This window comes from Pristis pectinata, chromosome 7 (assembly GCF_009764475.1).
Source record: "Pristis pectinata isolate sPriPec2 chromosome 7, sPriPec2.1.pri, whole genome shotgun sequence".
In the NCBI taxonomy this organism is placed as follows: Eukaryota; Metazoa; Chordata; class Chondrichthyes; order Rhinopristiformes; family Pristidae; genus Pristis; species Pristis pectinata.
The window spans coordinates 98,827,595-98,854,585 of NC_067411.1; the positions used below are offsets into that span (position 1 = coordinate 98,827,595).

The following is a 26,991-nucleotide window of genomic DNA, read 5'->3' on the forward strand; positions in this document are numbered from 1 at the left end:
TGGAAGACAATGAATGTCACGCCACTGTTTAAAAAAGGATGTAGGCAAAAGGCAGATAACTAACTATAGGCCAGTCAGCTTAATGTCTGTACTCAGGAAAACGCTTGAAACTATCATTAAGAAATCGCGAGACATCTGGATAGAAGTGGTTCCATCAGGCAGATGCAGAATGGATTCAGGAAGGGTAGGTCCTGTTTGTTTGACAAACTTATTGGAGTTCTTTGAGGATATAGTGAGTGCAGTGGAGAGGAACAGGTGGATGTAGTATTCTTGGATTTCCATGAGGCGTTCGATAAGGTGCCGCATAAAAGACATCCACAAAATGAGGATGCATGGAGTTGGGGGTAATGTATTAGCATGGATAGAGGAGTGGTTAACCAACAGAAAGCAGAGAGTTGGGATAAATGAGTGTTTCTCTGGTTGGCAGTCAGTGGTGAGTGGGGTACCGCAGGGCAGTGCTGGGCACACAACTGTTCATGATGTACATTAACGATTTGGAAGAGGGGACCGAGTGTAGCGTATCTAAGTTTGATAACGACACTAAATTGAGTGGAAAAGCAAATTGTGCAGAGGATGCAGAGAGTCTGCAGAGAGATATAGATAGGTTAAGTGAGTGGGCAAGGGTCTGGCAGATGGAGTACAATGTTGGTAAGTGCAAGGTCATCCACTTTGGAAGGAAAAATAGAAAATCATTATTTAAATGGTGAAAGATTGCAGCATGCTGTTGTGCAGAGGGACTTGGGAGCGCTTGTGCATGAATCGCACAAGGTTGGTTTGCAGGTGCAAGTTATCAAGGCGGCAAATGGAATGTTGGCCTTCAGCGCTAGAGGGATTGAACTTAAGAGCAGGGAGGTTATGCTGCAACCGTACAGGGTACTGGTGAGGCTGAACCTGGAGTACCGCGTGCAGTTCTGGTCTCCTTATTTGAGGATATACTGTAGGTAGGTGGTGCAGAGGAGGTTCACCAGGTTGATTCCAGAGATGAGGGGGTTAGCTTATGAGGAGAGATTGAGTCGCCTAGGACTATACTCGCTGGAATTCAGAAGAATGATGGGGGGGGGGGGGGGGGGGGGGCAGGCGGGGATATCTTATAGAAGCATATAAAATTATGAAAGGGAAAGATAAGATAGAGGCAGCAAGGTTGTTTCCACAGGTAGATAAGACTAGAACTAGGAGACAGCCTCTAGATTCAGGGGAGTAGATTTAGGACGGAGATAAGGAAAAACTGCTTTTCCCCAGAGGGTAATGAATCTGTGGAATTCTCTGTCCAAGGAAGCACTGGAGGCTATTTCATTATATTTAAGACACAATTAAATAGATTTTTGCATAGTAGGGGAATTAAGGGTTATGGGAAAAGGCAGGTAGGTGGATCTGAGTCCAGAGACAGATCAGCCACGATCTTATTGAATGGCAGAACAGGCTCGACAGGCCAGATGGCCTCCTGCTCTTATTTCTGATGTTGTTATTTCAATGGATCCCTTTTACTTACAGTATGTTAAGCTGGTACAGGCTCAGCAGAGAGGTCCTGGTATCAGTAATTAGTTGGAATGAAAGTCTGGACCTCAAGCTGGGTGCAGTGTTCCAATGAAGTAACTAGAAGTTGTCAGGTCTACCACATCTGCTGCCTTTTAAGCAGCAAGATCATGGCCACCGAGTCAATCAGCAAGAAACATTAAAATAAAGTTTCTACAGCTGTTTAAACATGGTCTAACAACATTAAAACCATGTCATTTGGAGACATACAAGTGAACAAATCAAGAAATGAGAAAAGTATTGTGTTTTGCAAGTCATTTCAGTATAGGGATATAACAAATGCAGCAAAAAAAGACTCAAGGGATTAAACAGGAATAAGGGAAATGCAATTAATCCCATTAAAGAGAAAGTACTAAAGAAACAAAGGGGGTTAAAATCTAATGTATTGTGGATCCTAAAGGAGATGTTTACAGAAATAGTGGATATACTAGTGATAATCTTTCAATAATCCCAGCAGACTGCAATACCATTATCTATGAAAGTAGATCAGTTAGCCTGACAGATATGACAGATTCAGGACAGGTACATTACAATAAAAATCATGTGGTAACTTAGGGGGTTGGGGGGTAACAATGCTAATACATTTAATGAGAGCTTTTTTCTTTGAGGATATAGTTAAGCAGGCTAGAACAGGGGGAACCAGAGGATGTGGCACATTTGGGTTTTAAAAGGCATTTAATAAGGTCTTATAAAAGGGCTCCAAACATACTAATGGGGATGGGGAATTAAAGAGAGCAGAGAAAGCATGGACATCATTTTCAGGTTGGCAGACTATTACCGGTAAGGTGTCATGGGGCTCTGTACTAGGCCTTAGCTTTTCAGGGTTTTGATGAGATGATGATGTAAAGTACCCAAGTTTGCTGATGAAGGAAAGTGAGTGGAGCAGAACATAGGATTTGCAAAAGGGCAGAGGCAGGTGGAGCAGGTGATGAGTGGGAGAGATGGACTCAGTGTGGTAAAAAGGTTATGCACTTTAGTGAGAAATAGTTAAACACTGAAACAGGATATGCTGGTTCTGGCACAGAAACTAAATATGCAGGACTGGCAAGAAACCAAAGGCAAATCTTTACTGTTAAAAAGTTGGAGTATGCAAGTAAGGAAGTCTTGCTTAAAATGTACTGGACTTTGGTGAAATGAAATACTCTGTGCAGTTCTAGTTTCTTTTCCTGAGGAAGTATGTACTGGCTTTGGAGTCAGTGCAGTGTAGATTTAGAAGACTGCTTTCTGGGATGGGGGGGGGGGTGGTGTCCAATAAAAAATCAAAAGTTTGACCAATACTCCCTGGAGTTTAGAACAATTTCCTCCTTAAGAGAGGGGAGACAGTAGATGCAGAGAGGCCACTTCTTTGTGGTAGACAGTCCAGAACTCAGAAATTTCTTTATAAAGGATTGAGTAAATCACTGGAATCTTTAAAAATAGAAGGGCATGCATGCTTGGTTGCCAAGATCATACAGGACAAATTGAGGTAGATTTTTTGGACACCAAGGGGATGGTGATCAGGAGAAAAGCAGAGCATCAGCCATTTGATGTTCCAAACTAAATGAAGCAACCCCTGCAGACCTGGACAGCATTCAGGCACATGCAGATAAATGGCAAATACGGAGACATAGACTGCAGATGCTGCTGGAGGAACTCAGTGGGTCAGACAGTATCTGTGGAGGCAGAGGGATGGTCGACAGTTCAAGTTGAGACCCTGCATCAGGACAAATAGCAAATATCATTTGTCCTCATTATCTGCCCAGCTACGACCATCTCCAACAAGAACCATTTCAACTACCTAGTCGTGTTATTGAATGGTATTGCCAAGACTCCCACCGGTAACATCCTGGGGGTTAAAATTGATCAAAAACTCAACTGGACCAACCAAATAAATACTGTGCCTACAAAGTGAGCGACTTGGCTTTTAACACCCAAAGTTTTTGCAGTATCTAAAAGGCATAACTTTTACAAGGCACTGTGACTGTACACAGTACTTGCTTAGATAACTACTGCTTCAACACACTCAAGAAGCCTGACTTGAAGAGCAAGTCTTCTAGAGGGCATCACTTTCAACCCTGCCACCAAGCTGTAATGTGACTGCAGTTAACTTGGCTACTCAGGCAATACCTTCCACATGTGACTTTTACCTTCAAGAAGGACGAGGGCAATAGGTGCATGAGAAGACCACAATCTGCAAATTCCCCTCCAAATGGCACATCATCCTAACTGGGAAATATGGTCATTCCTTCATTGTCATCTTGAAGTTCCCATCCAACAACACTGACAGCTTCACCAGTAGTTCAAGGAGGCTCATCAGCATCTTCTCAAAGAGCAATGAGAAATGGGCAATACATGCTGGCCTATCAGTGACACATGCATCTTGTGAAATAAATACAAAAAAAAATTAACTAATTCACTTTGGTAGTGGGCATATAGGGACATTTAAAAGGCTCTTGGATGGGGACATGGAAGTAAGAAAAATGGAGCATTATGGGCTGTGCAGGAGAGAAGGGTGAGATTGATCACGGAGGAGGTGTTCATATCGTTCGGCACAACATTGTGGGCCGAAGGGCCCGTATTGTTCTATATATCCTCCCCCTGCTTCTATGTTCTTCATTACCACTGGATCAAAATCCTGGAAATGCCATCATAACATGGTAGCACTTAGACTGCAATAGATGAAAGCACAACACCTCTTCTGAGAACACCCAGTGATGGACAGTAACTGCTCCCACCAGTACCACTTGCATGTCAAGAAATAAAATTTGAATTTCTAATTCCCTCAAGTAATTTATATTTAAATTCCCATCCTTTCATGGCTTTTCCACACCCTTGCTCCATTACCTCTACTTTCCATTCCAATACTGGCTTCTTTTAATTCTCTCCTTTACCAATATTTCTTGGTTAAACCTTCAGCTGCCCAGCAGCTACTCAGGTAAACTTCTCAATAAAATAATCCCGCCTTGTTTCTTATAAATCACCTCTTGGAATTAACTCACCCAGGGTATTCTGATAGCAACTCCCAAACTCTGCCCTCCAGGACAAGGGCAGGCACATGGGAACACAATCAACTGCATTTTCCTCTTCAAACTAAATTCTCTGCTCAACAATCTGGAGGACCAGCACCACAACAACTAAAGTGGTTCAAGAAGATGGCTCACTACCACCACCTCGAGAGAAATTAGGAATGGGCAATAGATGTTGGCTAGGCCAGTGATGTCCAACGTCCTGAAATAGGAATAAAGCAAAAAATTAGGCTGATGGTAAAGAGAGACTTCTGGTACATAGTTCACTCCCCTTCAGGGGCAAGTAGTAATGAAAAGTGACAGCAGAGTAAGGGAAAGGGGAGTGCACGCAGAAAAGTAGAAGTTGTAATTGAAGAAAGTACCTGTAAACAGTTGGTGATGAGGTAAAGGACAATGTTAGTAAAGCGTGGGGAAGCCTGTGTTGGAAGAGTCACAGAAGAACACATTTTCTCCATTGGACAACACAGTCATCAGTGGATATAAAAGAGATAGAGTATGGGAAAACAAATAAGCACATAAGGGAGAAATTCAGGAGACAAGAGAAAAGCCGTAAAAGGAAAATAAGGAAAGAGAAATCATTTCCCACCACATATTTTGAGCCAAGGGAAATCTACCTGCCTACTTGTCGGGCTTTGTTGGAAACAAATAGAAATCTCTCTCATTTACAATCATGAAAGCTAAAAAACTGTAATTACATGTTTAGTTGAAACTATATTCACATCTTATAATTCAGAATAATTTTCCTTAATGAAATTCCACAATTATTGCATCTCATCTAATGTTAATGAAGTAGTCTATTTAAATGGGTTTGAACCAGTTTCAATTCAACACTTGCTTTTCATTTATTAAAACAAAAGTCAGTGTAACAATCTACTTTACAAAATGGTTTAATAAGTGCATGCTTTTCCAATAAATGATCAATAAATTTATTCAACTATTGAATGTGTTTACAGTTGTAAACCTGATACATACAAAGCTTTTGATTACACAACTTTAATAGCTTTTTCTCATTGTCTTAGTCAATCATACAGTGTAATTAAACCAATCAAAATTAGTGCCACAACAAATGCTGTGATCTCTCTTCACATTCATTGTCATGTAACGAATGCTTGTTGCAGATTTTTTTCTATAAAAAATAACCAGTCTTTAGTGAGGAATCTTGGTATTTTAAAGACATTTCCAATAAACTGTAAATATAACCAGAGAATAAAGACGTAAGCAATCTTAACCATAAAAGTAGTCAGTCAGAAATTACAGTATATTACACTTTACAGCCCATAATCCAGTTACACAACAGGTAATTCAACTTGATTCTTCACCTTGTCAGTTGACTGGCATTTGATACTGCAGCTCTTGATAGATCCTGGGAACTTTGGCAAATTGAAATATTAAACGCCTTAAAAGTCTATTGTCAATCCACCTAGCTTTGTGAATGGTGACTTGTACATCAAGGCTCAACAGCTAGTGATTGGTTCAGAGAAGGAAGTGCAAGAGGTGACCTGCACAAATAGCTTACAAAGTTACTGGTGAAAACATCAACCAGCTTTTTTTCTGTTGCATAGTTTGCACGACAAAAGGAATGTTGTACATGGGTGTTTTATCACAAGTACACAAGGAAGTGAGATTGCAGTAGGTTGTCCAATGATAACCTTGGGACACGCTGATCCATGCAGAATTCTCCGAATATGAAATCTGCTACCTGTTGGATGCAGAATAGTGGTTTCGCTTCTGCTGTAACATTTCTGTAATGGCCAGAAGCTTCTTCAAGACATGCTGAAAAAGACACCAGAAATGGTATTAGGTATAGTTACTCCCAGGTACAATCCTGATTTTGGTTCAGATGTAAGCATGATGCCTGCAGCATTTGAAGAAAGCGGTTTGTCCACCTACCCAACGGCAATCAATGCTGACTGCCGGTACATGAAACCGAGCAATAACTTCTTTAATGCTGTGTGCATTGGGAAAGTGGAGGAAAAGATTAACAAATGTGGCAAATACAGAAGAACTAAAATACCCTAATATAACAATCAGTAATTAAGCTCCAAGATGCCATATTTAGGTAGGAGCTTCATAAAATACCCTAAGATACACTGAGTCACCATCAGATTCAAAGACTACCTGCAAGGTACTTTTTCAGGTAAAGTATGAAATTTAATCAAAGAATCATGGATGACATTTCTGCCACACTTTTGAATTATTCCCAACTTTCTGGTAATTCTTGCTCCAAGTACCACAAGGTTATATTCTACATTATTAATTTACAAAAAAAAACAACAAATGCCCATTGACATATTAAGCAGAAACCTTGCGCACTGAACCCACAGGCTACTCACACAATAACAGAACTGGTTTAAGGACAATGAAGTTGAAAAAACAGCAAGATGATGATTGGGCAGGGTCTATCACCCAGATGTGAAATTTTCCAACTTATTCAGAGGGAGTTAATGTAATGATAGTTCCAAGCAGCTTATTGCAGGAAATATTTGAAAAAAATTAGATGATTAAAAAATTCAGTTCAATTCAAATCAGAGCAAAAAGGAAACATCATATGTTGAATTTAAAAAGAGTACAATTGAGTGTAGGTATATCCGTGATTATTTTTGGTTGCAACTTGGAAAGAATTTTCTGATTTAAGAATACAGGCTTAGTTTTTCATATTTAACATTTCAGATCAAAATGTGAGAAAATTATTTGTAAAATTGACCACAAATGTGATTAAATTAAGAAAATCAATTTTTATTTGGAACATAACTAAAACTTAAGATAATCAGATTGATCTTTTCTCTTTCTTAAGGAACTAAGCTGCTTCTCATTCCCTTGCCAAGTATGGCATGGAAAATTGTGAGCCAATAATATTTGTAACATTTCAATTTTAAGCCAGCATCTGGACAATAAGCAGTTACCTGCTGGACTCCCCGTTCATTACTTAGGGTGCGAAGTTCATCCGAATGTGCCGCACAAACTTCATGTAATGCCGCCAGGTTACGAGACAAATCAATCCTAAAGTGCTCTGTAGTGTCAGGAACCTCAGGGACATTCTGTAGACAAAAGTAAAACTTCTCATTTAAGCAGCAACAGATATAATATAGTCCTTAAACATCCAACATATCTTCATTTGAGATGTGCTGCATCACACTGGAAAATTGCATGACACTCCACATTTAAAGAAAGAAAAAGGGAAATGGGAAATTATTGACGGGTTAGCCTAACATCCATCACTGGATAATTAGTGATGTCTACAAACTGGGATAGTGGCTGAATGCTGAAAATTTTCATTTGATCAAGAGGAACAAGATGTATTTCTAAAGCCTGGTCACCCCTGATGAACTAGATTTAATTTTTTGAAGAGGTACTCAAACTAATGGACAACTGAATGTCTATGGATATTATAAATATGGTCTTCCATATTTATAACATAATATAAATCCATGTTACAAACTAATCTTAGCCAAATTAGCTTGTTAGTTTTAATACATACAACACAGAATAATACAACACAGGAACAGGCCCTTCAGCCCACAAAGTCGTGCCGAACTAATTAAACTAGTAAGTAAAAGCTTACCAACTAGTCCCTTCTGCCTACACAATGTCCATATCCCTCCATTCTCTACACATTCATGTGCATATCAGAGAACCTCTTAAAAGCCTCTTTTATATTTGCCTCCACTACCACCCCTGGCAGCACATTCCAGGCACCCACCACAGTGTAAAAAAAAAACCAGTGCCACACTTCTCCTTTGAACTTGCCCCCTCTCACCTTAAATGCATGCCCTCTTGTAGTAGGCATTTCAACCCTGGTAAAAAGGATGTTGGCTGTCTATCTACGCACCTCATAATCTTAGAAACTTGTGTCAGGTCTCCCTTCAGCTTCCGCTGCTCCAGAGAAAACAACTCAAGTTTGTCCAACCTCTCCTTATAGCACATGCCCTCTAATCCAGGCAGCATCCTGGTGAACCTCTTCTGCACCCTCTCCAAAGCCTCCACATCCTTCATGGAGATAAATTACAAGCAAGGCGAACAGTAAACGTACAAGAACAGTCAATGAATATTCAGCTTTCTAGGGGAGAGACATCTGATTATTTCTTTCTCCATACCTCAGCTTGGATGATGGTCTATTCAGTTGTACAAAGTAGTAGAATAATTATAAATGATCTTCATAATTACCTACTGCATTCTTCCTCTGTGAATGAAGGTCAACGTTTACATGCAAATTGAATAATCATTTCATGAGAGATGCACACTTGAGGATATCCTCATTCTCTGAAATAGCAGCCATGTGCCGTCAGATAATCTTGCAATTCTAAGCTCCCATTCAATACCAAAGGTTGAAGAAAGTTAGAAGGCAAGAACAGGATCTAAATAATCAAGCTATCTTGATCCAATGTAATTCTGATTTCCAATGTCTTGATTGGTTTAAGTCCATGTAGTCAAATTTAAGTGAAAGCATGCTTTTGTAAGAGGTCAAGTAAACAATTTGAAAAAGTAATTAAATCATGAACAATGTGCAACTATCAAACTTTTGAAATGTGAAATATAACTGAAAGATAACAGAATACTTGAGGCTGGGGAACTCTGTCTACATGCTAAGATAATTACACAAAGTGCATAAAGAATTTCCATCCATGGTTATTTTCTTCTCTTGGCCCCTTTTCTCCCATCTGTAACATTTCCTATCAGTCACATTTTTAAAAAAAATGGTACCCAGTCCAATAACATTCCTACTCTCCAGATACAATCGAAAGTTGTCCTCCACATCTTCCCAGAATACCCTCCATTTTTGCTTCTTTACAGGCAGCAACTGTTTCTTGCTTGCCACCCATTATACATTTCATTTGGAAGCTGTGCTCAGATGGAAAAAATGCCATTGGCATCTTAAATTCTCCAAAAATGATAGCATCATCATTCTCGATTTGACTTAGGAATGGTAATAACTTATCCAATATAGAAAACGTGATCTTTACTATTCCTTGCTACCTGACAGTGATGAATTCATCATCTGATTTGTCAATAGGCTTGAAATAATCCAACCTTTTCAGCTTTTCTTCAAAATCCTTGTTGTCTATCATTTATCTTCACTGGGATCTACTGGAGGCACCAATTACATCCTGCAGTACTTCTATTTCCAAAGCCCTCATGGCTATTAACAGTTCTTGAATCAGTTTTTGTTTTGATCAAGTACTGGAATAATTTCTCCCATGGCACTTACATTTGTATTTTCAAATCTTCAACTAAGTACACTAATGCCCTCCATTTGTCACAATACTTCTACAGTTTAACTGCTTCATTACTCCTTGACCTCCATGGCTAATTGATACCTATAAACCCATAAATCATTTGTGTTTTCCTTTTTGTTCATGTTTGCACTTGGGCTTTCTCCTTGCAAGGTCCTTACCTTTCCCACTCTAGCAAGGATTTATCTGCTTTGCGAATTGTCAACCACCAAGAGAGAGAAGGTTTCATTTCCCTCTACCAAAAATCACCCATTACAACACAAATTACACCTTTAGCATAGGTGACCAAATGGTGCTGCAATGAAATTCAATGTTGCAAAATGCCCAGAATTAGAATGCAGAAAATAATGAGTTGGATTAAAGAAATGCTAGTTGGGAGAAATGGAGTAATGGTTAACTCAAGCTTTTAGTCAGTGGAACACAGTGCGTTTCAATGGGGCTCAGTACTAGGTCCCCTGTACATAATGGTCTATATTTACAATTCTTACTTGAATGCTGGAGCCATGATTAAGAAGAATGTCAATGATACCAAAATCAATTCTGGACTGAAGGAACATATCAATGTGCTGGACAAAAGTGGTAAATGGAATTCAATCTGAAGACACACAAGATAATGCATTTGGGGAGGAAAAGCAAGGCAATACACAATCAATGGTGGGATTCTAAGAAGCATAGACGAACAGAGATTTTGGACGGCATGTTCACAGATCCTTGAAGGTGGCGAGACATGGATAATGTGACTAATGAGGCAAACAAGTTGTTTGCCTTTAGTGTTCTGTTCCTTAGCTAACTAGATTTATGAAACAGTGCTTAGGCAACTTTCGTAGTTCTGCACAGAATTTCTGCCACCACAATACAGGAAGTGCGTTATCACCAAAGAGGTGCAGAGGACATTTGCAAAGACTTTACCAAGGCTGTAGAATTATAGTTATGAGATGAGGATGACCAGGGTCTGATGGTTTTCTTTGGGGCAAACTGATCTGAGGGGTGATGTAGCTGAGTAACCCCACATCTTGTGTAGTTCACTGCCTTGACACCAACAGCTGCTCAGAACGATTCTTGCTGTTCTGTGCATTCATACTTTCAGCCCACTATTGGTGGCCATGCTGTCAGCTACCTTTGTCCTTTAATTCCAATGTTAAATCTTTATGCCTTTAAGTATCTGTCTTACATCCTTAAAATTCACCTTTCTTACTAAATTTTGGTCATACCTAATATCCCCTACTTTTCTTAGTTTATGTTCTTTGCCATGTTGAAACAAATGGAAGTTTAGAACTTTGTTAATTCCACTAAACTCAGAACAAAATGTGATAAAGTCACTAATGAGTCTTGTTGCAGAAATTCCAATTAAAATCTTCAAGGAGACTAATTCCCCCCTCAGTAATGTTAAATGCACTTACCCCTAATTCATCTAGGAACATAATCATTCGATGCTTGTTGCTTTTGATGAATGGATTTACACCTTCCATGTAGGGTTCCTATAACAAAGTAAACTTGTCAATGTGTGCCAGCTTAAAAAAAATTAGTATCTCAATTTGTGCAGAATATCACTGTTCTAAACTTGTAAGCAAACACTGTGTTCACATTTAGTCTGGACTGCCTGAATCAATTCTTCTCATAAGATTGTCTTGAGGCAATTTGATAATCAGCAAATGAATTGTGAACATTACCACGGCAGATTCTTCAGAACCCTTATCACTGAATGAGTTATCAAAAATATTGCTTTCAAAATTATTTCTCAGTAATAATAATATTCTGGTTCTGTGATTTTGATTTCTATGCCACTGTTCTAGCTACCTGTCCAAAATTATTTAAGAAGAATAATCTCTACATTGATGAGAAACTAAAAATTATGGCTTTCTCCACATCCTTTTGCTAATTCATGTATCAAAAGTAAAGCATATTAAGAATTTTATAAATATTTTGCTACATCACCTATTGCTTATCCTGTGACATTTTAAAAAATAGACACGTGGGAAGTTTTGACATTGATTATAAGAAAACAATGACATTTTGATGTGAAGACATTGAATGAAACATTACCTATAACACTGTGGAAAAATTAAAGATGCTAGACAGTGCAACAATGGATTTAACTTGAACTTTCTAGGATTCAGAATTAGAATACCTTAGCTCCAAATTCCACCAGGTTTGCTAAGTTTTGAAGAGACTTTGCAACAAGTGTGAGAGTCCTTGCAGCAGTAGAGGAAGGAGGATCTAAATAAGTGAGAGATAAGTGTTATTTTGTCGTAACTTTAATTTTACCATTGTATATTTACTAAAATTTTGTCCAATTTCTGCCAAAACAATCATCTTGCAATCAGAAGTAATTTTCTAATTTCCTAATACTTACTTTACATGTAGTTTTAGATGTTAATTTTTTTTTTAAAAAAAGAGTGCTAGTGAGGAGACTGCCCAGAAGATCATTGTAAAAGTCAAGTCAAGAAGAAACAAAACGATGGGTGAGGATTTCAGCATCAGATAAGCTAGACAACAGGGTTAGAGAATGGCAATGTTAAGCTGCTGAAAGTAGGACAAGTAACAGAAGAAAAAGGCATGGGGATCAGAAACCCAGCCTAACATCAAATAAGATGCCAAAGCTATGAACAGCTTGCACCAACTTCAAACAACAGCCAGAGTGCAGAATAGCAGGATAATAATTAGAAATGCTCATGCTCAGAAAAACTAAGTATAATCTATAAAAGTTCTCTCTTTGGAACACCTTCCCTATTTCAAAATATGAGAGATACAAATTATATTTCTTGCTGAAAAATGCTGAATTAGGTGGTGAAATTAAACATTATTAAATTTCCTCTCCATCAAATACACATAAATAGGATTAAAGCTAAATGTTTGTTACAACTGCTTTCCAACTGGAAAATTAATTTGCACATAACTAGAGATAAACTTACATACTACCATAAGGTAGTTGTCACAATCGTGTGCCAAAGCATAATAATTTCATTCCATTTCTCAAGGTTTCTTAATAATAAATTCAAAACGATTGTTACTTTCTCAATATAAAAATCAAGATAGTCACTGTGTAAAGGCAGAGAAGAGCAGGAAGCAAACAATGCTGGATCGTGCTCTGGGGATTGAAGGAGTGTGATTGGAGTATTTTTCAATGGGGTAACACTTTGAGAAGAGTTATAATATGATTAGATTTTAAACAGTTATGGAAGTGACAAGGAGACTTTGGTTTAATGTTAATTTTGAAGTTAAAAACAAGTGGAAAATTAATAACTAATGGTGATTTATAATAATGTAATAATCACAATCAAAGTGGTTCTGAAAATAAGTTCATGGAATACATTTAAGACAGCGTTCTAGACGCTAGAACAAATACATTTTGATCCAACCAGAAATGGGCCATTTTAAATATGGTCACGTGCAATGAGACAGGATTAATTAGTAATCTTACAATAACCAGACAGAATTTTAGAAACTTAAAAGCTCAAACTTAAGGCAATTACATATTTATTAGTGGAGAGATCACTAAAGTAGATTAAAAAATTAAATTGAAAGCCATGAGTGTACATAAATAGCAGCAGATATGTGAAGAAATATTTCATCATTTTTAGAGAATACATATACAACCATATAATAAATCCTTGGGAAAAACTATCCATCTGTGCCTTACTCAAGTAGTAAGGATGGTATTAGATTGAAATGATAATAAAGTTGCAAGGAATAGAAAAAGACAAGGATTCTGGAAACTAGCTAAGGATGACTAAAATTGTTGAGAGAAAATATAAAGTAGGTGCAAACTAGCAAGAAACAAAAGAGGTTGTCAGAACTTCTTTAATATAGAAAGAGTTGGTCCCTTGGAAGCTGAGATATGGGAATTGATAGTGGGGATTAAGGAAATGGCAGAGTCTTACAACAAATATTTTATATTTATTTTTATGGCAAAAGCCATTAAACATATACCAAAACTACTAAGTAACCAATAAGCAAAAAGAGAATGAAGAATTTAAATTAATACTGCTGGAGTCAAAGTGCTGGGCAAACTAATGGTTGACAATCCTCTGTATCCGATGGCCTGCTTCATTTAATTCTAAAAGGACTTGGCTATACAGATAGTGGATGCATTGGTTGTGACCTTGCAAAATTCGACAGATGCTGGACAGGTTCCACTAGAGCACTTGAGTCACCAAGGCACAGAAGGCTGTGGCCCTAATGAGGGTAAGATAGATTAGTACAGATGGGTACAATGGTTACTGTGGATGCGATGGTTTAGTCAAGAAAATAACAAATTTAAAGGAGGGCGAAAGAAAACAGAATCTAACACTTGTTGTCAGGGATAAAACTGGAATCTATAATTAAGTATTTTAGAAAAACATTGTAATTAGGCAGAGTCATCAATGTTTTACTAGAGGGCTATTGAGTTTATCAAACTTGGGGTAGGTAACCAGCAGGGTAAATAAAGGGAGCAGTGGATGTGCTGCTTTTGGATTTCCAGAAGTCAATTATCATTTTTGATTACTACTATAGGGTATTGTGATTTCAGTATGGTTTAACACAATGTATTTAGTAGTATTTTGTCTATTTTTTGATTCATGTACTCTGTATTTTCTTTGTGGAATTAATAAAAATATTGTAAAAGGATTTCCAGAAGTCATTTTATAGTGTGCCACATAGAATGTTACTGCACAAGGTTAGGGCTCATGGAATAGAGGATAGTATATCAGCATGGATAGAGGATTTATGATAAATAAAGTGATTGGACAGTTGATAAATAAACTGTAGGGACAAATGATCACTTTCAAGGCTGTGACTAATCTGGTGCACTAAGTATCTATGCTGGGGCCCTAGCTATTTACAATCTATATTAATGAACGATAGAAAGGACTGAGTTTAATCCATTCAAACTTGTCTACAATTAGGATGGTGGGGGGAAGCAAGTTGTGAGGAAGATACAAAAATTCAGCAAGAGTATAAAGACAGGTTAAGGGTATGGTCAAGAAGAATGAAGGTGGAGTGTAAAGAAGAAAACTGTAATGTTATCACATTTAGAGGGAAAAAAAAGAGTATTATTTAAATGGTGCAAAACATTTAAATGTTGAAGTTGAGAGGGACCTGGGTGTCCTTGTACAAGAAACACAAAATGAACATTTCAGGTGCACAAAATAATTAAGACAAATGGAATGTTGCTCTTTAATGCAAGGTGGGTGGAGTACAAGTCTTGCTACAACCACACAGGACTTTGACATGACCAGCACCTGGAACACCTTATACCATTTTCACCTCTTTACTTAAGAATAAGCTTGCCTTTGATAATGATGCAGGGTAGATTCACCAGGTTGATTCCTGGGATGAAGGGCTGGGTCTTAAAAAAAATTTGAGCAAAGAGTAGTTGAATCCAATTGCTCTCTCTCATATCTGGCAGAATTCTAATAAACCTCTTCTGCATCCTTCCCAAAGCTCTAGTATACTTCCTAAAATAGAGAACCCAGAATTGGACACAGTAGTGTCTTTATAGAATTAACAGCTGAAAAAGCAGACTTTGTTTCTCTCAGAGCGTGAGAGATTTGAGGTGCAGTAAATCACAGGTGATTTTAATATACTATTTCTAATATCAGAAAGGTCAGAAAGCTGATGACGTGGATTTAAAGTAATTGATGGATAAGCACAAGCAGAGACATTTCCTTATGTGGTCAGCTACAATGATCTACCATGCATTGCCTGATGGTTTAGAGGAAGCAGTTTCAATATTATCATGCAGAAAGGACCTTGCAAATATTTGGAGAAATAAATTATGAGTAAAGAGCAGGGGAGAAATCAGTTCTGATAAAAGGCCAGATATCTAAAACATTTACTTTGTAGATGCTGTCTAGCCTGCTGCGTACTTCCAACATTTTATTCCCAATCTCCAGAATCTTAATATTTTGCTTTTGATTAATTGAAGGAGTCAGCACGTCCACAATGGGCTGCATAGTCATTTTGCAACATATTATAGTATTATGCATTCAATTTAGCTATAATATACACAATAAAATCATGCAACTGTATTGTAATACTTAAGGCACAAAAGTGAAATACATCAGATGCACGTTTTAAAACCCAAGTCACATTATGATTAACAAATGCAATAAGTCCATAAGCCTGAAATGAAAGACCTCCCAATACTTAAATAAGCAAAATAATATCATGCCTTCTTGTACCACGTGCCACTGTTTCCCCACAGCCACACCATTTCTTTGATGTCTGCTTCCTTTACTCTCATCATTCTTTCTACTCTTTTCCATCTTCCTTTTCTCCTCTAATTGTCAATTATCCCTCCTTCCCACCATGCCCTTTCCCCTCACTCCCTACAACAGAATCTTCCAGCAAGTGTTGACTATCATGTAGTCCCTGTTCATGAAGTTTCAGCAACATACAGTGAACGACAGTGCTCTGGGGAGTGCTGTAGAACAGAGAGACCTAGGGGTACAAGTATAGTGTTCCCTGAAAGTGGTGAAGGCAGCACATGGCACATTTGCCTTCATCAGAAGGGGGACTGAGTCTAAGAGTTGGGACATGTTACAGCTGTACAAGACGTTGGTGAGACTGCACCTGGAATATTGTGTGCAGTTCTGGTTGCCATATTACAGGAAGGATGTGATTAAGTTTAAACCAGGTACAGAAAAGGTTCACAAGATGTTGCCTGAACCGGAAGACTTGAGTAACAAGGAGAGACTCGATAGGGTGGAATAGTTTTCCCTAGAGCGAAGGATGCCAAAGGTGACCTTACAGAGGTTTATTAAAGTCATGAAAGAAATAGATATGGTGTATGGTTACAGTTCACCACCCACCCTGCCCCCAGAGTGGGGGAGTCTAAAACTAGAGGGCATAGGTTTAAGGTGAGACGGGAAAGATTTGAAAGGGATGGTGGTGGAGGGTATACAGAATGAGTTGCCAGAGGAAGTGGTAGAGGTGGGTACAATTATAACATTTAAAAGACATTTGGACAGGTCCTTGGATAGGAAAGGTTTAGAGGGACATGGGCAAATGCAGGCAAATGGGACTAGCTGAGGAAGACACCTTGGTCGGCATGGATAAGTTGGGCCGACGAGCCTATTTCCACGCTCTACAACTCTTGAGAGGCAAAGCAAACACGCGTCTTGGTTATTCAATCCTCCAGATACTGAAATTTTAATTATCTTTGTATAATGAACAGATTGAAGGTGCTGAAGTCGGTATTGTGCACATGCACAAAAGGTGGGAAGTAGCAGGATTTGAGAATTATAGTTTATGGGCTGGTTTTTGGACATCTTTGTTTTATAGAATAAAGCATTGCAAACTTCCACCAGGCAAAACTCACCCAAAATGATATTGAACATCCGTGGATTGAGGATAGCTGGACAAATCAACCGCAAGAAAACAAATCCACTATAATAAAAAGAAAAACAAATATCATGTATAATTCGCCAAATACACTGTTGCCAAAAAAACACAAGCAAAAAGCAACTAATGAAAGCACTTTTGTTGGAGTGCATCAAATAAATTAAACAAAGTAATGAGTTGCAGCACTATCAATCTTCAAACCTCATCAACAAGGTATATTCTCATGAATGGGGTTTCCTGGTCTCAAGCACCCTTCTCAGTAATCCGCTGTTGATTACCCTGACAACACATCTCCAAAATCCCTCCCAAGACATTTCTTCTGAGGAACCATGGCTTATTTAGCAGTTCATTATAGTTTTCCTCTTTAATAGTGTTGCCTCAAGAGCTTGTTGGTATCAGTTCAATCCAACTGCAGAACTGTTGTCCAAGCCAGAAGGCATTGCGACCGCCTTTCACCAGAACACTAGTTATAATTAACTTTACGATGGGCCTATTAATGGTGCCTGGTGCAGATCTTTCAACTTGGTCTAAATTCTTGCCCGAAACAAGAGGCACATTAATGCTGCTAATTGTAACATGTCCAATTAGAAAACTGCAGTGCAAAATAGCTAAAAGACTTGGTGAATCATGAAGTTCAAAAAGTATTTTACCTGACAACTCTAGTTCTCATAGTGGGATTTGTTGGCCATTTCTGCTGGACAGATTTTTGTAAACATCCATAAATAAACCTTAAAGACCTGTTAAAGTAAAATGAATTGAAATAAGTTAAAGAATTCACTAAGGAATTTCTTGCAGTTACAATCCAATAATTAAACATTTAAGTATGCAATTTTACATTACCTTATATCTATATTACATCATTGCAGAGAGGTTCAGAAATTTATTTTGGATGCTTAAATTGAGAATCATAACAGCAGTGCTTTAAAATAAATAGTCACAGAATATGAAACAGAGTCAGTCATATGACAGAAATATCAAATATTGAGTCAATTATTCAAGCAAAAACATGCTGGAGTTACCCTAAGGAAAAATCACAAGGTGAACCACAGAAAAAAAGATGCTCAAACGATATATAGACAAGGCATTAGAGCAAACAGATTTAGTGCAGCCAAATACGATTAGCATAGATGGGTAAAAAGATCGGCATGGATGCGTTGGGGGCCAAAGGGCCCAATACTATGCTGTACAACTCTGACTAAGCATCCAGAAAATAACCGCACCACCTAACTTTATCCCAAAATAAATGATTCTTCCCAAGTGGCATCTTTTGCTTTACCCAGAAGCAGTGAACAAAAAGATGATATGGCTAATAAAGATAATCTTACCAGTTTATTCCATGTACCTCAGGCATAAATTGTGAAATTCTGACTGGTTAAGCATTAAACACTTAATTATTTGTTGCACAGATGTTAAATGGCTTAAGTGCTTTCAAACGTTTTTGTATATCAATACCATATGTCGATTAGTAATGACGTGGGGAGCTGGATGACTGTGGGGCGATAGAAATCGACAAAGGAACTTTGGGTGAGTTGCAGCAGTTTATGGAGGTTGGTGGCTGGAGGCTGGTAATGCAAGTTTTGCAAATGACAAGAACATCTGCAAAGGTAGAAGTGGAGGTGAACAATGTTATTGTGGCTTTGTAAAAGGATAACAGAGTTTGAGTTTTAGTTCAGAGTGAATAGGGCACCAACATGATAAACAGTCTACTTCAACCCAAAATGGTGCCCAGAGCAAAAGATGACCACAGTAATGCCAGAAATACTTAGCATGTCAGGCAGCACTTATGGACAGTGAAACAGCTAATGGTACAGGCTGACAACATGCTGCTTACTTCAAAGTTCCACAGCCTGCAGTTTTATTTTGCTTTCCAATAGGATAACTAGAGATTGCTCAAGGTGTTTCCAAACACTCAGTGGAGGAAAAGTCAAGTCTAGATATTGGATAATCTTAGGTAGTCAGGAAAATCAAGAGAGACAGTGGCAAAACAGTGCTGAAGTGGTGTTTAATGCTATCACATGGAAGTTGATTCAATGTTTGTAGGTGACATCAGTTTTAGCTTACAGACAGGGTGAGCAAGAATAAAATTTTGGGGTAACTGTGCAGGTCCAACATAGAAGACATTCTACCATTTCACATCATTGAACAGATAACTGGAGACTGTTTGGACAGTGCCGTTAGAGGAAACTACAGCCATCTTTTAAGAGGCAAATGTTTTTCTTTCCCCCCCACATTCAATACAAGGCTCTACAATTAGATAATTAATTCCAAGGTTTCATTCTGGAGAGAAATGCCATGTGGGATTGTGATTGATTTGCTTACAATGTCCAAGAGGGTGGTGATGGGGGATGGGAGCAGGATAAAAAGACCGAGGCTAGTCTGCTGTAGTTACACTGAATGGAAAGACCAACAAAAGGAAATTTATGTCTTTTCAGTTGTGAGGTAGCAGCAATAGGTCTACAATGTACATTGTCAATGGTGCAGGGCTGGAAAATTATGTCTATGTACATAAAGCATATTCTTATTGATAATCAGAAATGAGAAAATTCTACCGTCATACCATTTCTTTTTTGCTAGCTCTCGCAATTGCCCACATTATATACAGTTTCTTCCCTTATCTATTCCTTGCTCCCCTTTCTGGTTGGAAAGCTCAAGATCATTGCAACAGATTAAAACAAATTTGAAATATTCATATTTCAATCCTTTATGCATGGATACAGTTTCATTACTTACTGAGGCAGTTCTTCTGCAGCCATGAAAATTTTTTCCACCAATTCAGATAGGAGACCTAATAGGTGTGCCAAATTAGTGTTCACATCTTCATTTTTTTCAAGTTTAGAAGGATTTAGCTGAAAAACAAATAGGTTTCCGTATTACGTGACGATAGAGACACAAGAATGCAGAGCAACAAACAATCTGCCGGAGGAGCTCAGCGGATCAAGCAGCATCTGTGGGAGGAAAGGAATTGTTGAAACCCTGCATCAGGACTGAGAGTGGAGAGGCAAGAAGGCTGAGAGACAGTGGCAAGTGAATGATAGATGGAGACAGACACAAAAATATATACACTGAGGGGCAGATGGAACAAAATGGGAAAGGGGAGTGTGAAGATTAGAGACAGCTGCTGGAAGGAGATAAGCAGGAACATAATGCTGGACTCTGAGCCATGGTGTAGCCATGGGCACCTGTAAGGGCCCCAGCTATACCAGTCTTTTTGTTGGCCACACAGAACAGTCCCTGTTCCAAACATTCTCCAGTTCAACTCCCCAACTCTTTCTCTGTTACATTGATGATTATATTTGTGCTGCTTCCTGTACCCATGCAGAACTCAATGTTACCATCTTCAGCATTAATTTCCACACTGCTTTCAAATCTCTCCTTTTTTTAGATCTGTCTCCATCTCAGGAGACAAACTATCCACTAATATTTACTATAAACCCACCGACTGCCACAGCTACTTAGACGACACCTCTTCCCGCCGTGTCTCTTGTACGGATGCCATTCCTTTCTCCCAGTTTCTCTGTCTCTGCCAGGTCTACTCTCAGAATAAGGTTTTCCACTCCAGGACATCTAAAATGTCGATGTTTTTCAGGAAGCATGGCTTCCCTTCTGTAGTGGTTAATGGAGCCCACTCGCCCATCTCGTCTGTTTCTCATACTTCTGCTGACTGCCATTCCCACTGTTCTATACGGAGAAAATTACAAATAACAGAAGAAAGAAAGAGAACCTACCAGAAAGCCTTCGCTCACCTACTCCGCCTCTTCACGCCAAACCTCTTTAGCCAAAGCCTCAGCTCCCCACCCCAACACTCTCCTCTCACACAATGGCCGCTCCGCTTGACCCAAACTTTTTATTGGCAGCTGCTGCTTAATTATCCAATTAGGCAGCACCCCTCCTCCCAGACAGAACAAAGATAGAGATCCCCTGGTCCTCACCTTTCACCCTAGGAGCCTTTGCATCCAGCATATCATCCTTCATTTCCACCAGCGGCAACGAGATCCCACTACCAGTCTTCTCCTCCCTACCTCTTTCTACCTTCTGCAGGGAATACTCCCTCTGTGACTCCTTGGTCTGTCCATCCTACCGCAAGCCCCCCCACTCCCCCCTCCCTGACTCCTGGGACTTTTCCCTGCAGTCAGAGGAGACGTAAACACCTCTGCCCTCATCACCATCCAGGGACCTAAAAAGCCCTTCCAGGTGAGGCAAAGGTTCATGTGCATCTCCTCCAACCTTGTCTACTGCATTCGGTACTCCTGACGTGGCCTCCCCTGCGTCAGCGAGACCAAGTGCAGGCTCGGAAACCATTTCGCAGGGCACCCACGCTCGGTCCACAACGGCCATCCCGAGCTGCCAGTTGCATGCTGTTGTTCCCATACTGACCTGTCCATCCTTGGCCTTCTCTACTACCAAGGTGAGGCCCAATGCAAAGTTGATGAACAACGCCTCATGCCGTTTCCCTGGCTAGTCTACAACTCAATGGCATGAATGTTGAGTTTTCCAGTTTTAGGTAACCCTCCCCTCCAGTGGGTTGTCCCCACCCTCCCTTCCAATCCTCCTCCAGCCCTCCCATTTTTATCAGCTTTCCCTCAACCCCTGCCCCCAGCCCTCCATCAACCATCTTCGTCCATCCCCCTCCTGGTTCCATCCACCCACGACACACACAGTTCACCCAGTGGTTTCTTCCCCCACCCCATTTAGTTCTGGTTCCATCTGCCATTCACCTCTCCCCAAATGGTTCCCATTCTCACCCGCTTTGCTTATCAGACTCCAGCACTGGGAGCCCTTTTGTGTTCCTGCTCATCTCCCTCTAACAGCTGTCTCCTATCTTCACAGTTCACCTCCCCCTCAATATAATGTTTCTCTCTCTCTCTGCCTCCATCTATCATTAACCTGCCCGTCTCCCAACTCCTCCCTTGCTCACCTTCCCTACTTGGCACAACCTGCCTGTCATCTTACACACCTCCTCAGCCCACCAATCACATTGCACTCCTGTCTCACCAGTGCCCTCCCCTCTTTATACTGGCCATCTTGCCTCTCCACTTTCAGTCCTGATGCAGGGTTTTGACCCAAAGCTCTGACAATTCCTTTCCTTCCACTGATGCTGCTCGACTCAGAGTTCCTCCAGCACATTGTTTGTTATGTGACAATAGACAAGCTATTGGGAAACAAGACGATGTCCAATTTATGTTTGTACATAAATGCATTACTTAGAGGACAAAGGTATCATTGTAAGAATGTCAAGATGATTGTAAACAGTCCAATCTAATCAATTATAATCCTGATATTTTTTTGTCCACAGAAATTTGACATAGAAGGTCGTTGAATTCAAGCTTAGAGTTTGCTCTAGTCCTTAATTATGCTAATATTTGAGGTCCAATTCCAATGCAGTACTTGGTTTTTAAAAAGTTAATTTTTACACCAAATGCTTCTGCAGAGTTGTCACAATCTTTGTGGGTAGGGTTTTTATATTGAGAAATTTTCAATTTCTAATCATTATTGGTAAAACCCAAAAAGCCAATGATGGATAAAAATGAAGACTCATCTGCTCATTCTCCATTCACTTTTAGGCTGTATAATTCATTCAGCTTTTGTCCAGGCATTGACTGGTTTCATTACTTGGGCTGAACTTGGGAGTTCAGTGTATTACTGCTCTTAGCTTCTACATTTTATATGTTTGGATGATGGTTATAATAATATTTACACCATCTAATCATATAAATTGAGGTTTAGTTCCAGAAAGTGATCAGAATATCAAGTTGACTTTCCAGCTTCATCTTGCACATGGTTTGATTGAACTGCAATTTTATTTCAGCTTGCATGCATTGGAAAGGGTCAGCATAGAAAGGAATGGCTAATTACTTTTCCAGGGCTTCTTGTGCAGACTGCCCCGAAGTCAAGTTGGGCTCCAGCTCTGCATCAACACTAAAGTTATTGTATATATCCAAAGTTAAATAAGTTTCTCATTGATATTAAAATTATACTACAAATATACTTATGGGTACCCATAAGCAAATTGTTCTAGCCCTTGCTACTGTAATCTTTGCTGTGTCGATCAGCGTACCTCACATGATTGTTTACTCTCCATTATCTTTAAAATGGTTTCTTTCAGAGCATGATGGATAAATGGTGTTGCTGTTGATTTCATGTATTGTTCCATAAGTGTGCTTGACAAAGTTGTGGCACGGAAGAGTGTGGTAGATTCATCTAGGGGAAAATATAATCAATGTTAAAATTGTAAAAGAACCATCGAGACGGATTCCAAAAATTGGAAAGCATGTTTTATGTACAAGAAACTTAATTGTTTCAAATCAAATATAAAAACAAAGTGAATGGGTTGATGACTTGGGTACAAACGGACCCACCTTCCATGCTAATTTCCCTGTCATTTAATATCCGTAGTAACAGCGACTCAAGCTTCTCATGCCGAAAAATTCTTAGCAGAATACTGGCCAGTAGTGTGCGATCCTGGCCACACACATGTGACAATGCATATATCACATGAAATTCTTTCTGAAGAATAAGCTAAAAGAAATGAAATATTTTATGAGAAGTTAACTAAAATGCAACATATCTTTTCATTTATTTTAAATGAGGTTCTTACAAATGTGTTATTTCAATACAAATACTTTGTTAGTTTAAAGTACACTTTAAAATACAGAGGAAATAAAAGTCCAAGGTGAAAATATGTATTATGGATCCAACCTAGTGTCAAAGTTGATAACAGAATCTGGCATTAACCAAATATTGCAGAATTGAAGACTTAAGTTTCCAAAAGTGTAGGGTACAAAAATATCCATTTTTCTATTTGAAAGTGGCTGTTCCAGGTAATTCATTGTTCCTTGGCAATTTCTATTTTTAAAGTGGTAACTGAGAAAATGATTTCTTTCCCCCTCTCTGGAGTGCTGGTTCCATGAAACGGAACAGAAGAGAAAGGGCGAAGATACATTGGCTGGGAGAACGCAAATGTACTAATTGGGAAATGTAATGGTTTTTAGCCGATATCTATTTCTTCAATGCCTACTTGCTAAATCATCAGATGCAGGAATTCAGACAACTTCCCAATTTAGTAATTCTGTGTCCAATGATAGTGGCTGTTCCAACATTCCACTAAGAACTCTTATTTCAACTTAGAAAATCAGGTCAGAGTGCATCAATGGAGAGGAAAAAAAAATTCCTAGACACTGGATTCTCTCCAAACCCCGTCATCCTGCTCTCATTTTTTTTAAACCGTTCAAATATTATTTTGGTTTACTTCTTCAATTTAAAGTCCTTAAATAAATGCTATTTATTAAAAATTGTGCAACTTAATGACTTGATAGCTAAACATCTTAAAATTAATTTAAACTTCATGCAGAAAATAATAATGCCTTTTGGGCTGGCAACAAAACTGGTGATCTAGAATATTATCATCGACCATGCACAATGTTTAACACCTTTGGTGCTGCCTGTATTGACACATTTCTTAGGAATTTTGCCAACACTATTTAATATTTTAATGTTTTGATTTAAATTATTATGAATATACAAAGTGCAGAAAACAAAAAAAATACCTCTTTAAACTCACTGTATTCCTCTTCTGGCATTATTTTTTCCAACGAATATCGTGCTCTTACACGTAGAGATCCAGGCTCAATTCCTTTTAGTGGAAAATGTGAACTGAGAGGAAACCACTCATCGATCAACTGTCCTTTCTGTAACCTACTCAACTGGCAGCGCATAAATACTGAAAAATCATAAGTTGTTAGTTCAGTTAAAATACTACATTTTAATGAATTTAAATTCAAAATTGTAATAGATACAAAGTATCTGGATTTCTACAGCTTTGGCCAGTCTGTCACAGAGACAGAGCTTTTCTGCCTCCCACTCTCGAAAAATTGATTCTCTTTGTTTTTGGGACTGGTAACAAATCAAGTTTTAAACCCCATATTCTTTTATTGAGATATATTTGCTGAAAATCACTTGACTGCAACATTAGCCCTGCCAATGCTGCCAAAACTTATTTAGTAAGTTGGTTGAAGGGGAAGAAATGTAGTAGGTTCTTCACTCCAGTGTACATTGGCAACAGGGAGGATGACTTCAAAGATAATTGGCAAAAAAGGTAGAGGTGCAACACAAGGGAGAAATATAGGCATTAAGTGAGAGAACAGGCATAAGAGAGCAATTCAGACAAAAGCCAAATTCTGTGGACACTAAAAATCAAAAATAAAACAGAACATGCTGCAAATACTCACGTCTAGCCAGTGGATAGAGAAACTCAGTTAATAGGCTAGATTTTGTTCATCTCTTACTGGCCATTGCATAATCAAAGAAATCAGATGAGTTGGAGGAGATCAGATGCTCGTATATCTGACCTCCAACTCTGCTGCAAATAGCGCAATCCCATTCATTTCAAAGGCCACAAATAAAAAGCATTAGATAAATGGTCTATTTATTTTCTCTCAATGTACATAATAATTAAGGATTTTAAAGGCATTAATTATATTTATTTAAAAAACTAAAATATAAGCTTATTTGAACAGGTCTTTAAATGTTTTGGATTAATCAGAGATAGGCAAGGCCTCTACTTCCTCAGGAGGCTGAAGAAATTGGTTTGTCCCCTTTCACTCTCACCAACTTTTATCGATGCACCATAGAAAGCATCCTATCTGGATACATCACGGCTTGGTACGGCAACTGCTCTGCCCAGGACCGCAAGAAACTGCAGAGTTGTGGACACAGCCCAGTGCATCATGGACACCAGCCTCACTTCCTTGGACTCTGTCTTTACCTCTCGTTGTCTTGGTGAAGCAGTCACCATAATCAAAGACCCCACCCACCCGGGACATTCTCCCTTCTCTCCTCTTCCAACTGGTAGAAGATACAGGAGCCTGATGACACGTACCACCAGACTTAAGGACAGCTTCTACCCCACTGTGATAAGACTATTGAACAGTTCCCTTATACAATGAGATGGACTCTGACCTCAAGATCTACCTTGTTGTGACCTTGCACTTTATTGCACTGCACTCTCTCTGCAGCTGTGACACTTTACTCTGTACTGTTATTGTTTTTACCTGTACTACCTCAATGCACTCTGTACTAACTCAATGTAACTGCACTGTGTAATGAACTGACCTGTATGATCGGTTTGTAAGACAAGCTTTTCACCGTACCTTGGTACAAGTGACAATAATAAACCAATACCAATAAAAGCAAGTCGGCAAAAGGTCATTGGGGCTGGCTGAGGGTAGGGGGTATTGCCACAGTACGACACTGATGATGAGTTGCCTCGTGGCCACTCCACTTGATTGGAGGACTCAAACATCACTCATGGAGAGCTCAGCTGGCCCGTGGTATCTGGATAAGATTAGTGCAAGTGAATTGCCGTATTTGGGCAATAGGTCAGGTTTAGGCTGATCTGATCCAGTATTTCAGCTTAACTGATAAAAAAAGTGCTTTGGTGGGCTTAAAGGTGGATAAATCCCCAAAACCCATTGGGATTTATTCCAGGCTGATATGGGAGGCAAAGGAAAAGATCACTGGGGCTCTTGCTGGGATTTAGGTCTTCACTGGACACAAGTGAGGTATCATATTCCTGGAAAACAGCAAACATGGCCTCCTTTTTCAAGAAAGGCAGCAGGGAAAAGCCTGATAAATATTGACCAGTGAGCTTAACATTCACGGTAGGGAAGATACTGGAAAAAATTCTGAGGTAGAGGATTATTCATCACTTGAAAAGGCAGGTGCTAGTTAAAGACAGCCAACTTGGTTTTATCAAGACTACATCCTATCTGACCATTTTGATTGAATTCTTTGAAGATGTAACAAAGGGTATTGGTAGAATTTTCATGTTTTAGTAAGATCCTACAAGAGACCTGTTCAAAAGATTAGGGCAAGTTGGCAAACTGGATCCAAGATTGGCT

General features: G+C 39.0%; 1 protein-coding gene across 1 annotated transcript in view; it reads right to left on the reverse strand.

The window, feature by feature from the left end:
• Window positions 1-1,083: 1,083 nt before the first annotated feature.
• LOC127572538 (ras GTPase-activating protein 1-like) overlaps window positions 1,084-26,991 on the reverse strand; it is a 121,302-nt gene continuing 95,394 nt past the window's right edge. The window contains exons 17-26 of the mRNA XM_052019908.1: window positions 24,640-24,812; window positions 23,452-23,611; window positions 23,151-23,293; window positions 19,826-19,941; window positions 17,746-17,832; window positions 17,073-17,140; window positions 11,898-11,986; window positions 11,170-11,247; window positions 7,442-7,576; window positions 1,084-6,311 (exon numbers count right to left, since the gene is read on the reverse strand). Of these exons, the coding sequence (XP_051875868.1) occupies window positions 6,234-6,311; window positions 7,442-7,576; window positions 11,170-11,247; window positions 11,898-11,986; window positions 17,073-17,140; window positions 17,746-17,832; window positions 19,826-19,941; window positions 23,151-23,293; window positions 23,452-23,611; window positions 24,640-24,812 (1,127 nt within the window). The 3' untranslated portion in view covers window positions 1,084-6,233. The remainder of the gene's footprint in view (window positions 6,312-7,441; window positions 7,577-11,169; window positions 11,248-11,897; window positions 11,987-17,072; window positions 17,141-17,745; window positions 17,833-19,825; window positions 19,942-23,150; window positions 23,294-23,451; window positions 23,612-24,639; window positions 24,813-26,991) is intronic.